Genomic DNA, 12868 nt, shown 5'->3' with positions numbered 1-12868 from the left:
TTAAGACCTAAGTCAGGTCACACCCCTCCCCTGCTCTAAATCCTTCCATGGCTCCCATGTCCCTGCCGAGAGGCATGGCCTGCAAAGCCCCACTCAATCTGCCCCCAATCCCTTTATCTTCATCCCTACCTTCACCCTAGCCTCATAGGCCTTCTAACTCTTTCTTGAACACACCAATCACACGCCCACCTCAGGACCTTTACACTGGCCATTCCCTCTATCTGAAACACTCTCCTTCCAGCCATCCCCACAGCTCCTTCTCTTAGCTCCTTCCCTGACCACTGATTTAAAACTTCAGGCTCATCCCACCCCACACTCCCAGTCCCCTCACCTGGTCCCTGTGCTCTGTCCTCCCTAGTGCCTCATCCCTGTTTCAGCCCAGGGGCTCCCTTCCTACCACACTGGGAACCCTGAGAACTGGCTGTTTCCTTCCCCACTTTTTGCTCTCAGTTCCCAGTGCCAGATGAGACCCATCACACAGTAGGTGCCAAGTAAGTGTTAGCTATTACTATTACTAGTTACCCGCCTTCCTCACTCTTTGTAGGTGGGGGTGCTGGCGGAGAGGGTTGATTGGAACCACCTGGGTATCTAGGACACTGGGGTGTGAGCCCACTCAGTCATGAGGACTCAGTGAGATGATGCATGTGAGCAGCCTAGCACCAGAAGGTCTGGCACACAGTAAGTACTCAACAAATGCCCCTGATCCTTGCATGAGAGTATTCCCATAATAGCCATGTTCAAACCCTGAGCTACTCTCCTGAGACCTAGTCTGGGGAAAAGAGAGTCCCTCATAGAGGGGACCTGACCGGTCCAGGTCAAGGGCACAGAGCAGCCCTGGCACACAGTAGGCACTTTATTAAAGCTCTGAGACTTGGCTATTGTTGGTGGCACTTCCCCCAAGGATGGCCCCGCCTGGCCAGCAAGGCTGCAGCCCAGCCAGGCCAGCTGTCCCCGCCCAGCCAGCAGCTGGGGGGGGGGGGGGGGGGTGCAGGATTTCCCGCAGATCCCAGCCAGGTCCCTCCTCTGCAGTTTGAAAAGAAACTAGCAGCGATTAACCCTCCCAAGCCAAACCTACCCAGGCTCCTTCTTAACCTCCTGTCCCCTTAATTCTGTGCCTGACCTGGGCAACCAGACGTGGTAGGGGACTGGCCTCCCGGGGAAGGGCAGGGGCCAAGGTGTCAGACCCACAGGCTTTAGCCACCAGCCTACCCCTCTGAGCCTCAGTGTTCTCATCGGAGAAACAGGTTTCCCTAACCTCCGCATAAAAGATGAGGATTCGGTGAGAGTGGGACACCGGGTGGACACAACAGGCCATCCTCCCCTCCACGAGGCCCCCACTGCCGGTAGGAAGCTCACATCCCAGTCGCTCGGGCCTCATTTATCTGACATGGGGAGGTTCACTCCAGACGGAGGTGACTTTGCAGCCCTGGTCCCTATCGCTTCCTGAGCTCCTCTTGGGAACAGGCCGTGCAGCCCGCCTGGGGAGGCCGATATCTGGGGAGGGGGCAGCCCAAACCTCTCTCCAACAGACCAAGGAGGGTTGGAAGGGACTCTAGGGACTAGCTTGGGCAGGGATGGCGAGTCTGGGCTGGTAGGGCCCTGGTCCCGCTCCTCCCACCCCCAGTCAGGAGACTCCAGCTCCTCCCTCTCTCCGTCCACCCGGGAACTGCGCTGCCCCTTTAAGAGCGCGCGGCCCCGCCCGCCCCCTCGGGCCGGAGCCGAATTCCAGGGAGGCGGGGCGGAGACAGCGGGCGGGTGCGGAGGCCTCAGCCGCGGGACCGGATTGCTGTGGCTCGGGCGGCGCCTCCCTGCGGCGGCCCGGCCCGCTCGGCCCCGCCGGGGCGATGCTCCCCGAGGCCGCAGGATGAGCCAGGTGAGCGCGGGGACCCCCAGCACCCCCTGCCTGGCGCGCACTCCCGGGGACCTGGAGGCTGCGGCCTCTGTTCCCCCGAGCTGTGTGACCTTGGGCAGCCCCGCACCCTCTCTGGGCCGAAGCCCGGAGGACAGCCGGGGCTGTCGGAGGCCATTCTGAGTCCCGACCCGCACGCACCCGGCCTGCGGCGCTAGGGAGGCTCCTCGGAGGAGGCGGGGCCTCGCTCCGGCCACCGGGCTGCCCACGGCGCTGGGGATCAGCCGCGCGGCTCACGTCGGCCTGGCTTTGCCATCCTCTGCTCTGCGACCTTGAGTGAGCTCTTACCCTCTCTGCACCTCAGTTTCCTCATCTGTAAAATGGAGATAATATCACTGGCACTCAGCCCTGGGCAGGGACACTGAGTTTACTGTTACTATTACTGCTGTTACGTCGTTGTTATAATGGCACAGTCCTCACGGAAGGGGAGCTGAGGGAGGACCCCGCACCTTCCCAAAGGAGGTGGGAGAGGCATCAGCCTTGAGCGATGGAGCTAACCATTGCTGTGGTTGGGACCTGGATTCCTGTGCTGCCTGTCCATTGAGTGCAGGGCTGTGGGCTTCATCTCTCTAGGGCTCCACTTTTCACCCACCGTATTGGGCAATAAGGATGCATTGCAATAAGGGCAATAAGGATCCCACAAATGTGTCCCTTTGTGGGAGGGAGGACACAGCCAATTCCCCCATTGCCCCCACCCCCAAAGAGCAAAATAGCAAACATTTATAGATACTAAATCTTTCATGCAAATTATCCCATTAGGTCTTGCAAGGAAGGTAATATTGTACCCATTTCATAGACAAGGAAACTGAGGTACAGTGAACTTTCTCACAGCCAGCACGCGCAACCAGGCATTTGGCCTGAGATGACAGGCGAGTGCGGATGGTCTGGGGCTTAGTCTGTGCTGAGTCCTCACAGCATTCCTGTGTCCCTGCCCACCCACAGTAACTCGGCCGGCCCGGCCATGGCGGACCCAGTGGCGGGCATCGCGGGCTCGGCAGCCAAGAGTGTGCGGCCGTTCCGCTCAAGTGAGGCCTACGTGGAGGCCATGAAAGAGGACCTAGCTGAGTGGCTCAACGCCTTGTATGGCCTGGGTCTGCCGAGTGGTGGCGAGGGCTTCCTGACGGGGCTGGCCACAGGCACCACCCTGTGCCAACATGCCAACGCCGTCACTGAGGCCGCCCGCGCTTTGGCCGCTGCCCGCCCGGCCCGCGGCGTGGCCTTCCAGGCACACAGCGTGGTGCCCGGCTCTTTCATGGCCCGAGACAACGTGGCCACTTTCATCGGCTGGTGCCGAACAGAGTTGGGTGTGCCTGAAGTGCTCATGTTTGAGACTGAGGACCTGGTGCTGCGGAAGAACGAGAAAAGCGTGGTGCTGTGCCTGCTGGAGGTGGCACGGCGTGGGGCCCGCCTCGGCCTGCTTGCCCCTCGCCTCGTGCAGTTTGAGCAGGAGATTGAGCGGGAGCTCCGTGCCGCGCCCCCGGCCCCCAGTGCACCTGCTGCTGAGGAGGATGCCACGGAAATTGCCACCGTGGCAGGGGCTCCTGCCCGTGGGCCCCGCATGACTCCCAGCGACCTGCGCAACCTGGACGAGCTGGTGAGTCCACCAGTGAGTGTGCGTGCTCATGGCCCTGCTTGTGCCCCCACCGTGCGCCAGGGATGGGACAGCCTGCCCCATGGAGTGGGTGCACATATTGAGCACCAAGTGTATACCTGGCCCCAAGGAGATAAGCAGACCCAGAGAGGTGCTGGTTGAGGTCACGAGACCCAGTAGGGCCTGGGATAAAATGTGAGCTCCCCCCCTTATGCGCTTCCCGTGTGCCAGATCAGTTCCTTCATCCAGGGGGCCGCATGATTTGAACCCCTCTGTATGCACTTGAGTGGACAGTTGCATCCACAACATCACAGAGCTTGAGGTTGAGTGGGTACCTGTCATGCTTGGCCCTGAGCAAGGTGCCTGGCACACAGTAGGCTCTCAGTGAGTGCCTAGGGCAGGTCCCGGGGGGCTCTACAGGCCCACCCACTCTCCAGGGGCTTATCTGGGAAGCCAGGCCCAGAGCTGCCACTGCTGCTAGGATCCAGAGGTCCTCTTAGGAGGACAGGATTAGCTCTACTGTGAGCACAGGAGGTGCTGGACCCCACTCCCAGCTCCCTCCTCCTTTTCCCAGGACCTAGGTATCCCTGACACCCCCGCAGCCTGGCCAAGAGTTGCCTTCTTATCAGAAGGGCAGGACTATGATGTGCCTGTCCCAGAGGGGGTAGCCGGAATCCGTGGGCAGAGGCTGTCACCCCTCCCCTGTCGTGGGCACAGGGTCACCCGAGGCTCCACCTGCTCATTTCCTCTGGCTCCACTGTGGGCTGGGAGGCGGGCAGGGCCGCCCACATAGCCAGCCTGGCAGCTCCTGGCTTAGGGGCGGGGGTGGGGCATGTGGGCAGATGTGTGCCTGTGTGTGCATGCTGGGTGGTGTACTCTACGTGTCTTTGACACTGATGTGGTGTGGGTTCCCTGCACTCGTGTCCCATGGCCTGCGTCCTCCCAGAACCTGGCCTCCCTGTGGGCCTCAGCCTACATCTCTGTGAAGTAGGTGAAGGGGGCAGGGAGTGAGGATGGGTTCCAGGGCTTCCCCAGGCTCAGGGGCCACAGGGTTGTGCCTCACTGGGGTCCCAAGCCCTGGCCTGACCACAGACCCTGACCTCCGATAGCCAGAGGGGAAGGAGAGCTGGTGAAAGGTCAAATGTAGAGGCTGCAACCAAGTCTGGGGCAACATGATCTATGTCCCCTTTCCCCGGAAGGACCTTCTTCCTCCTGACCCTGGAGCTGCTGACATCAGGCCCAGGAGGAGGGACTTGATCCCTGACCTCCAGCCTCTCCTCTCTGGCCTCAGGTGAGGGAGATCTTAGGCTACTGCACCTGCCCAGACCAGTTTCCCATGATCAAGGTCTCAGAGGGGAAGTACCGCGTGGGAGACTCCAGTCTCCTCATCTTCGTGCGGGTAAGAGTTTGGGACTGCCCGGCAGATGGCAGCCCACAGTGGGCTGCCAGGCCCATCAGACAGGCCGTGACCTGTCCACGCTGGACTCCCACAGGTGCTGAGGAGCCATGTGATGGTGCGCGTGGGTGGTGGCTGGGACACTCTGGAGCACTATCTGGACAAGCATGACCCTTGCCGCTGCTCCTCCTCGGGTCAGTGCCCCTGGCAGGGATGGGGGGATGGGGGAGCGGGCCAACAGAGGGCTTGTCTCTGTGGCTCCACCCTTCAAATGCCACCTGTCCTCTCACCTTGCAGCCCACCGCCCGCCCCAGTCCCGGGCCCGCACCTTCTCCCCACAGAGGGTGTCTCCCACCCCCAGTCCCCGTGCAGGCAGCCCAGCCCCTGGGGCTGAGCGGCGGAGCTCCCGGCCAGAGGTGACGCCCATTAGCTTACGCAGCTCAAAGGAGGGAACTGAGACCCCACTCAGGTGAGAGGCACTAGGACAAAGGGGTGAGGGGTCCAGAGGGGGCAGGCATCCGCCCTGGCCTGGATGACGAAGGAGCCTGTGCTCCAGAGTGACTCACCCTGGGAAAAGTTCCCGTGGGTGGGGGCAGGCCTGGCTTCCTATCTCCATGGCAACCCAAGCAACCCAACAACACAGCTGGGGCGGGCCCTGGGGGCTGGGCGTCGGCCAGTCCTACCGCTTCCCTCTGGCCTACCCAGGAAGCTGGAGGCCTGGGGAGGGGGAGCTCAGAGCCTGGCTTTTTCTGCTGCCTGGGGGGGGGGGGGGGGGGGGGGGGTGGCTGCCGGAAGCTGCTGCCCAGTGGCTCACTTCTCTCTGGAAGTCCCCAGGACAGAAGCCCTTGATTGCCCCCACCCCCGCCCCCCACCACAGGTGTCTTCCCCAGCCCCACCCACTCAGCTGCTTGTTCCTTCCTCTGCCTGCTCTTTCTACACGCCAGTCCTCTCTTGAGATGCCCCATCTCTCTCTCTCTTGTTCCCCTGCCCCAGGGTCCGGGACCAGCTGCCCCCCCATCCCCGCTCCCGCCGCTGCTCCGGGGACAGTGACTCCTCAGCCTCCTCAGCCCAGAGCGGCCCCCTTGGTGCCCGCAGTGAAGACTCAGGCACTGGCTCCCGGAGGGAGCGACCCAGCCGGAGGCTGACCACAGGCACCCCGGCCTCTCCAAGACGGCCTCCAGCTCCGCGCAGCCAGTCCCGAGACCGGCTGGATCGAGGGCGGCCGCGTGGGGCCCCAGGAGGCAGGGGAACCCAGCTGTTGGCCCCCAGCCCTGCCCGACGGGCCCGGAGCCAGAGCCGTGAGGAGCAGACCACGCTGCTCGTGCGCAGGGACCGAGATGGGCAGCACTCGTGGGTGCCCCGGGGCAGGGTCAGCGGGGGCTCAGGCAGGAGCAGCCCCCAGACTCCCCGGGCTCGCAGCCCTGCAGCCCCCCGGCCTCTGCGGGTCTCCAGCCCCAGTCCAGAGCTGGGCACCACACCGGCCAGTGTCTTCCGCACCCCCCTGCAGCTTGACCCGAAGCAGGAGCAGCAACTGTTCCGGCGCTTGGAAGAGGAGTTCCTGGCCAATGCCCGAGCCCTTGAGGCTGCTGCTGGCGGGACCCCCCCTGGACCAGCCTCTGACCCAGCTCGGCCCCCAGACCCTCCAGCTTCTGACTCGGCCTACTGTTCCTCCAGCTCCTCCTCTTCATCCCTCAGTGTCCTGGGTAGCAAGTGTGGCCAACCTGGGGACTCTAGCCGGATGGCCAATGGGCTGCCCGGACCCCGAGGCCCAGTCCTGTCCAGCTCTTCTGATGAAGGCAGCCCCTGCCCTGGTGTAGGGGGCCCACCAGATGCACCTGGGAGCCCCTTGGCTGGCCTGGAGCTCCCGAGGACCTGGGCACGGGGCCGGGTGGACACACAGCCAGACCGAAAACCTTCACGCATCCCAACGCCACGGGGCCCTCGCCGCCCATCTGGATCCACAGAGCCTGGGTCCTGGCATGCCCTGCACTCAGTGAGCCCAAGGGGAGAGCCGGATTCCTGGATGTGATGAACCAGCCCAGTTGCCCCTGGACCCCATTCCTTTTTTTCCTTTTCCTTTGTGGCCTTAACCCCTCTGCATCAGGGAGCCCCCCCACCCCTGCCTCTTGGGTACCAGACCTCATGGGACTAGACCCCTTGGGACCACATGGCACAATGGGACCTCTGTTGTACATTCCGGTTGGGGGATGAGCGTTGCTATTTAATTACTAATATTATTGAATGCCTTAGAGGAGGCCAGTGAGGACCCTTCCTGAGGTCCTCTGGCCTGCAGAGCCTGACAGTAAAGTATTTGTTCCAGCCACTTGTGTCTGCTTCCTGGCGTACCTTTGGGGGCCCCTTAATCCATGTCAGGATTCTGGCATTAACTGCCAGGGAGCAATGCCTGGCAACTCTGGCCTCTAAGGTTAAGATCATGCTACCCACCCAAGAAATCTAGGTACACTTGTATGCTTGCATTGGTTCCCCCTTTATTACCTCCTGAGAGGTGTGATTTAAGATTGTCCACTGAAACCCCAGAAGCTACCTGAGAACTTCCAATCAGGTTCATAGCAAGTCCCTTTCATCCAGTGGGATTGTAACCCAATGAGGTCCCAGAAAGGACTTATCTTGCCCAATGTAGCTTGGGGCCTGGTTGGGTCCAATGAGGCACAAAGAGTCCTGTCGCCCAGGAGACTGGGTGGGAGGTTTCCAAATCCAATCAAGGAGGAGACTTTGCCTAGTCCAATCCGAGAGAAGTTGGGCAGCTGCGTCCAATCCAGGTACCCGGTTGTTCATCAAACTGGGACCCTCCCCCCACCATCGGCGTTGTCGTCCAATTCGGTCACATGAGGCTGCAGCGCGCCGGGTGCAGCGCCCCCTGCAGGCGCAAGGCCGGGTGCGCGGGACGCGCGCGTACCAAAGCGCAACGCAGCAGTTCGCGGAAGAGACGGAGCACGTGCCAGTTGTACTTGGCGGAACACTCGAGGTAGCCGCAGCGCCAGCCCCTGCGCACCAGGGCGGCCAGCGCGCGCCGGGGCCCGAAACGCAGCCGCTGCCGGTCCCGCTTGTTGCCTACTACGAGGATGGGCGCCTCGGGTGCGCCCGCCGGCCTGGGGGCCAGATGGGAATGAGGGCTGCGGTGCCGGACACGGACAGCCCACGGCCGGAGAACCGCCCCCCCCCCCCCACCCCAAGGGGGTATGTACACTCCTGTGGCCGAGAGCCGCCCCGGGAAACACGAGACCCATGTGGCCCAAAGACCGCATAGCTGGCAGGCCCGACACGCGGCCAGGACTGGGGAAGAACCTACCCACTACCCTCTGGCAAAGGCCCAACAAGACTGGCAAAAACTCCCCTCCTCCGCCCACAGACACCTGTGGCCGCGTCCCTACCTGGTCTCTGAGATGCGCTGCCGCAGCGCCTTCACGTAGTCGAAACTGTCCGGGCTGCAGATGTCATAGACCAGCACGAAGGCGTCCGTGTCCTGCAAGCTCCAGTCCTTGGGGTCCGGCCACTCCTGGGGCGGGAGGCCTGAGTTTGCCAGAGACCTATTCTCACTGTCCCACGCCCAGACCCTCTGAAGGGACTTGACACTAAACCCACAGTTCATCCTCAGGCCTCAGCCGTCGCCATCTCCCCCGAACTCTCTAGGCCCCACTGTCCTCACAGTCGCCAGGGTAAAAATGCCTACCCATGCCTGAAGCCCGTCAGCTACCAGCCCTCCTTCACTCTCGGCCTCCTCTCAGCCCACCCCTCATCTTCCTCCTACCAGCTTTCCGAAGCTCAACGTGGGTCACGCCCCTTCACTCCCTCCCTGGTTATTACAGCTGCCTCTAGGACTAATTCCAAAGCACCCGGCTCCGTGTTCCCCAGGCCCTCAGAGATCACTGATGATGGGCAGCTGTGCACATTCAGGCCTCCCCGCCTAAACACATGCTGTTCTTTGCATGTGGAAGGCTTCTGCCACTTCCTTTAATCAAGACTTGACTCATTAGGGGCGCCTGGGTGGCTTTGTTGGTTAGGCCTCTCACTTTGGCTCAGGTCATGATCTCATGGTTCGTGGGTTCAAGCCCCACATCGGGCTCTGTGCTGACAGCTCAGAGCCTAGAGCCTGGTTCGGATTCTCCCTCTCCCTCTCTCAAAGATAAATAAACAAAAAAAAAAAAAAACTTCACTCATCATTCCAGGGTCAGCCCAATTGTCACCCCCCTCTTCCCCCCTCTTTCCCCCCCTCCAGGAAGCCCTGCTTAATCCCACTTGCTCTTTCCTCTTCACCTCTCCCAGGCATCCAGCTCCAAGAATTCAAAGTCTGTCCTGGACTTTGCATAAATTAAGGAAATGAGGCTTTGCTCCAACCAAGTCACAGGAATAAGGGAGCAGAGAATGACAACTCCCCCCACCCCTGACAGTACACCCCTGTGTCTGGCCCCTTTCTCCCCCACCGAGGCTCTGCTTAAGGTCCCAAACATACAATGCTCACCCTCAGGAAGGCACAACCATGCTCCGTCATGCACTGATCCAGACCCACCAGTGGAGGCAGACAAATATACAGGCACTTACGTGTGTTTCAAAATCCCCTGGCCTGATCTTGGGCAACTCCAGGTCGGCAAGAAGGAGAGACACACAAACCACCAGGACACACACATTCATCCTTCAATCCATGAACACAGTTGGGCATTCCCGGGCTGTCCAGGCGGACATGCACGTGTGCACCAAGCACATCCCCACCCCCCACACGCTGTCACACGCCCCTGCCCGCCCTTCGAGCCGCTACCTCTGGACCCCCGGGGTTCTGACTCGGGGGAGCGCCGTCGCCGTCCCGGATGCTCAGGTCGTAGACCGCGCCGTCGAGCAGCACCGCGGGCCGGTAGAGGCGTGGCCCGTCCGTGGGCCGGTGGCGCTCCGGGTAGTCACCGAACAGGAACTGGCGGATGATGGCCGTCTTGCCCACGCCAGGGGCGCCCAGCACGGCCACCCGCAGGCTGCCCCCCATGGCCGGCGCGCGCTGCCGCGCCCTGCGCTGGAAAGCCTCATGGGCCAGCGCCGCGCCGTGCGCTCCGCGTGCCCAGCCCCGTGCGCCCCGACCCCACGCTCCTCATCGCCCCCCGGAACACCCGGGACCCGGAGAGGCCAGGCCAGAGGACGGAGCAGGCGGCGGGAGGGCAGACAGATAGTCGAGCAGGCCGACGGAGGACGCACGAGCAGCTCCGGCAGGTGCCGGAGCTCGGGAGAGAACAGACCCCGCCGTGCGCCGCGCAGACACCGCCGCCTCCGATCCGCAGCGAGACTGGGGGCTCCGCCCGCAGTCGAAGCACCGAGGTCCGACCTCCTGGCGGGTCCTGCAGCGGGTCCTGCAGCGGAGCGGGGCGCGAGGACAGCGCTGCCTCTCGGAGCCTCCGTCCCTCCGTCCTTCTGTCGCTCCGGCTCCCTGAATCGCCTCCCCAGCCAGCGGCGCGAGCGAGCGGGCGCGCGGAGCCTCCCGGAGGCGGAGATGAGGTAACCGTCTGCCCGCCCCTCCTACCTCCCCCTCTACCCACCCGGGACGCCCCTCCCGGGAAGGGTCGCGGGAAGGTGACTGGGGCGCAGGGAGCCCGGGGAGGGACCCAGCCCCCTCCGCGTCCCGCGCTCCTCTCACCAGCTCCAAAATAGAAGTCCCTTCCCGCCCACGTCCGCGTCCGCTCCTCCAAGCACCGCTCCCCCAAGCTGGCTCCAGACAAACCCAGCCCGCTGGAGTCAGGCCTCCAGGGGTCGGATCTGGCCCCAGCTGCGTGACCTTGGGCAAGTCAGCGCACTGCGCTGGCTCTCTGCTCCATATTCATCACAGGCAAACATCTTTCTTGAGAACCTACTACGTGCGGGGCCCTTTACTAAGCTGTTGCTTAGTGATCACTGAATCTACAGCCTTATTCTGCTTATCTCCGTTTGAGAGAAGAAAACAGGCTGGAGAGGGGACTCTTCAAGGTTGGGGGACAGTGGGTGGCCCCTGACCCACAGCCTTGTGGTCTCCTCTAGGGAACCCTCCCGCCTTTGTCCTACACACAAGGGTAAATGGCCAGCATTAAACAATGTATCAAATGGCCGTCATCCAGGTGGGGCTGAACAGAGTGTGCTGAGCTCAGTACACACTGGGTCACAGCAGCTCAGCCCCAAATCCCTGTCCCAACAAGGCTGAAAGATCCAGAAATTGGTCAACACCACCTCTGTCACTGCTAAGGCCAAGTTTTCTGCCTGAGCCTCCACCTGTAGCTTCACTCAAAACCCAAATTCCCACCTCCCTGGAGCTGGTGAGAAGCTCCTTAACCAGCACAGCCTGGAAAGTTTGGGTTGGTCCAGCCCCCCATCCTCTGCCTCTGCTTGCCTCCTCCCTGCAGAGGAGGGGCTCCCACTTCTCTGACCAGATAGATGCCCAGGCACTGGGTGAAATGTACAGACATCAGTGTTTCTGCACTGGCCAAGAGTTTTCACTTACCCATCTTTTCAACAAATATTCCCAGTCTTACTGCTTGCTGGGACTGGAGGTGGGGAGGAGAGGAAGAGGGAAGGGGAAAATCCTACCTTAGTAGAACACATGGGATCCAGGAATTGTAGGAGCAGAGACAATAAGCCCACTCCAGCCTGAAGGAACTGGAGGAGAGAGGAGCTCAGCCCTGAAATGAGGAGAGGGTGCATCCTCCAGGAAGCAGGTGATGGCAACAGAAGATGTTTCTCCAGAGCACTGGTTGTGTTTTCATCCTCCCACGTCAGATAGGGAAACTGGGTCTGCTTTCACTCTTCTCCTCAGCCTCTAGGGAGCTCAGAGTGACTTGTGACTACCTCTGGCAGGTGTTCTAGGTCTTCAAGCCCAGTGAGTGGGGACTCCTGGCTTCATCTTCCTTTCCTGCCATGATTCTTCCCCTTCACCCAACTATCCCACTCATTTTCTGACATTTCAAGCTTCTGGGTTTTGTGAGCTGCCTCAATTCCTTGTGGGGAACAAGGCTGAGCATTAATAAACTAAGCCCCACTTCCCTTTTGGCATTCAGCAGGGTGTGCGGCTGACATCAGGATGGTCTTCCTTAAAGCCCTGGTGGGACCCACACCTCTGACTGGAGCACCCTCTCTTCTTGCTCTTTGGGAGCAAGCCCACCCTTGGGAGCCAGTTCTGGGTGTCCTTCCTCTAGAAAACCTTCCTTGCTTCACTCTCTGTCAGAGTGCCTTCCTGGGCAAGGCTTCTTCAGGACCAGCAAACAGGGCTGTGTGTGTGTGTGTGTGTGTGTGTGTGTGTGTGTGTGTGTGTGTGTGTTTTGTCGGGGGTGGATTTCTGGGTCCCAGTGTGGTTTTTCAGTGCATGGTTTGGGAATGATGAGCATGTCCTAAAGCTCCTACAAAGCCCCGCAGACTGCACAGGGGTGACCAATTCCCTAGGAAACTCCTGCATCAGCACCCCTAAGCAGGAGTCCCCATTTAGCACAGGCCTGTGATATGCCACACCTGCCCCAGAGCCATGTGCTCACTGAGGCCCAGCAATGGGATGCAGTGGTTTGTCTGGGATTGCCTGGCAGGAAAGTGACAGCAAAGCCACTGGAACCAAGGACGTTTGGGCCGTTGAACCAGACTTTCTGAGCAGCCCAATTTTATCTGGGCCCAGGGACCAGAGGGCCTTCAGGAGACAATCAGCTGTCATCGGTGGCCACTGAGCTATGACAGGAGTGGGTAGCCCAGGTGCCAGGCTTCCCAAAGACTAGCAAGCCAGAGAACTCTGGCTGGGGTGTGAATTTCAAAGTTTCCGTCATCGGTCCCTTCACTCCTTCCCCGAAGGAGAGGCAGCCAGGGTGCTGTCTGCTGTACCACGTCTCCCAGGCTCCTCCCAGTCTTCCATGTGGTGCTCCAGAGAGCAGTCACCAAGCATCCATACATCTTTTCCTTCAGGACTTGGTGCTGGGCCTGAGGTGGCCGAGCTGGTTCCTGCCTGCCCTCTGTGGCTTGTGAAGGA

At 61.2% G+C, this 12868-nt stretch overlaps 2 protein-coding genes across 3 annotated transcripts; one reads left to right on the top strand and one right to left on the bottom strand.

Annotated features, from left to right (window-relative positions):
* Positions 1-1718: 1718 nt before the first annotated feature.
* Positions 1719-7219, top strand: GAS2L1 (growth arrest specific 2 like 1). Its single transcript, XM_027050761.2, has 6 exons — positions 1719-1873; positions 2852-3503; positions 4792-4899; positions 4994-5090; positions 5194-5365; positions 5890-7219. The coding sequence occupies exons 2-6, from the start codon at positions 2871-2873 to the stop codon at positions 6923-6925; spliced, it is 2046 nt and encodes a 681-aa protein (XP_026906562.1). The 5' UTR covers positions 1719-1873; positions 2852-2870; the 3' UTR covers positions 6926-7219.
* Positions 7220-7368: 149 nt separating this feature from the next.
* RASL10A (RAS like family 10 member A) lies at positions 7369-10880 on the bottom strand. 2 transcript variants are annotated; one of them, XM_027050775.2, is made up of 4 exons: positions 9671-10880; positions 9457-9492; positions 8289-8413; positions 7369-8006 (listed from the first exon to the last, which is right to left on the bottom strand). In XM_027050775.2, exons 1-4 carry the CDS (start codon positions 9887-9889, stop codon positions 7739-7741), a joined length of 648 nt encoding a protein of 215 aa, XP_026906576.1. In that variant the 5' UTR covers positions 9890-10880; the 3' UTR covers positions 7369-7738. The 2 variants fall into 2 exon arrangements, with proteins under 2 accessions (XP_026906576.1, XP_026906577.1); XM_027050776.2 differs by lacking the exon at positions 9457-9492 and having other exon boundaries at positions 9671-10549.
* Positions 10881-12868: the final 1988 nt, after the last annotated feature.

Source organism: Acinonyx jubatus, chromosome D3 (genome assembly GCF_027475565.1).
Source record: "Acinonyx jubatus isolate Ajub_Pintada_27869175 chromosome D3, VMU_Ajub_asm_v1.0, whole genome shotgun sequence".
Classification (NCBI taxonomy): Eukaryota; Metazoa; Chordata; class Mammalia; order Carnivora; family Felidae; genus Acinonyx; species Acinonyx jubatus.
This window is presented reverse-complemented; position numbering and strand designations above follow the sequence as displayed.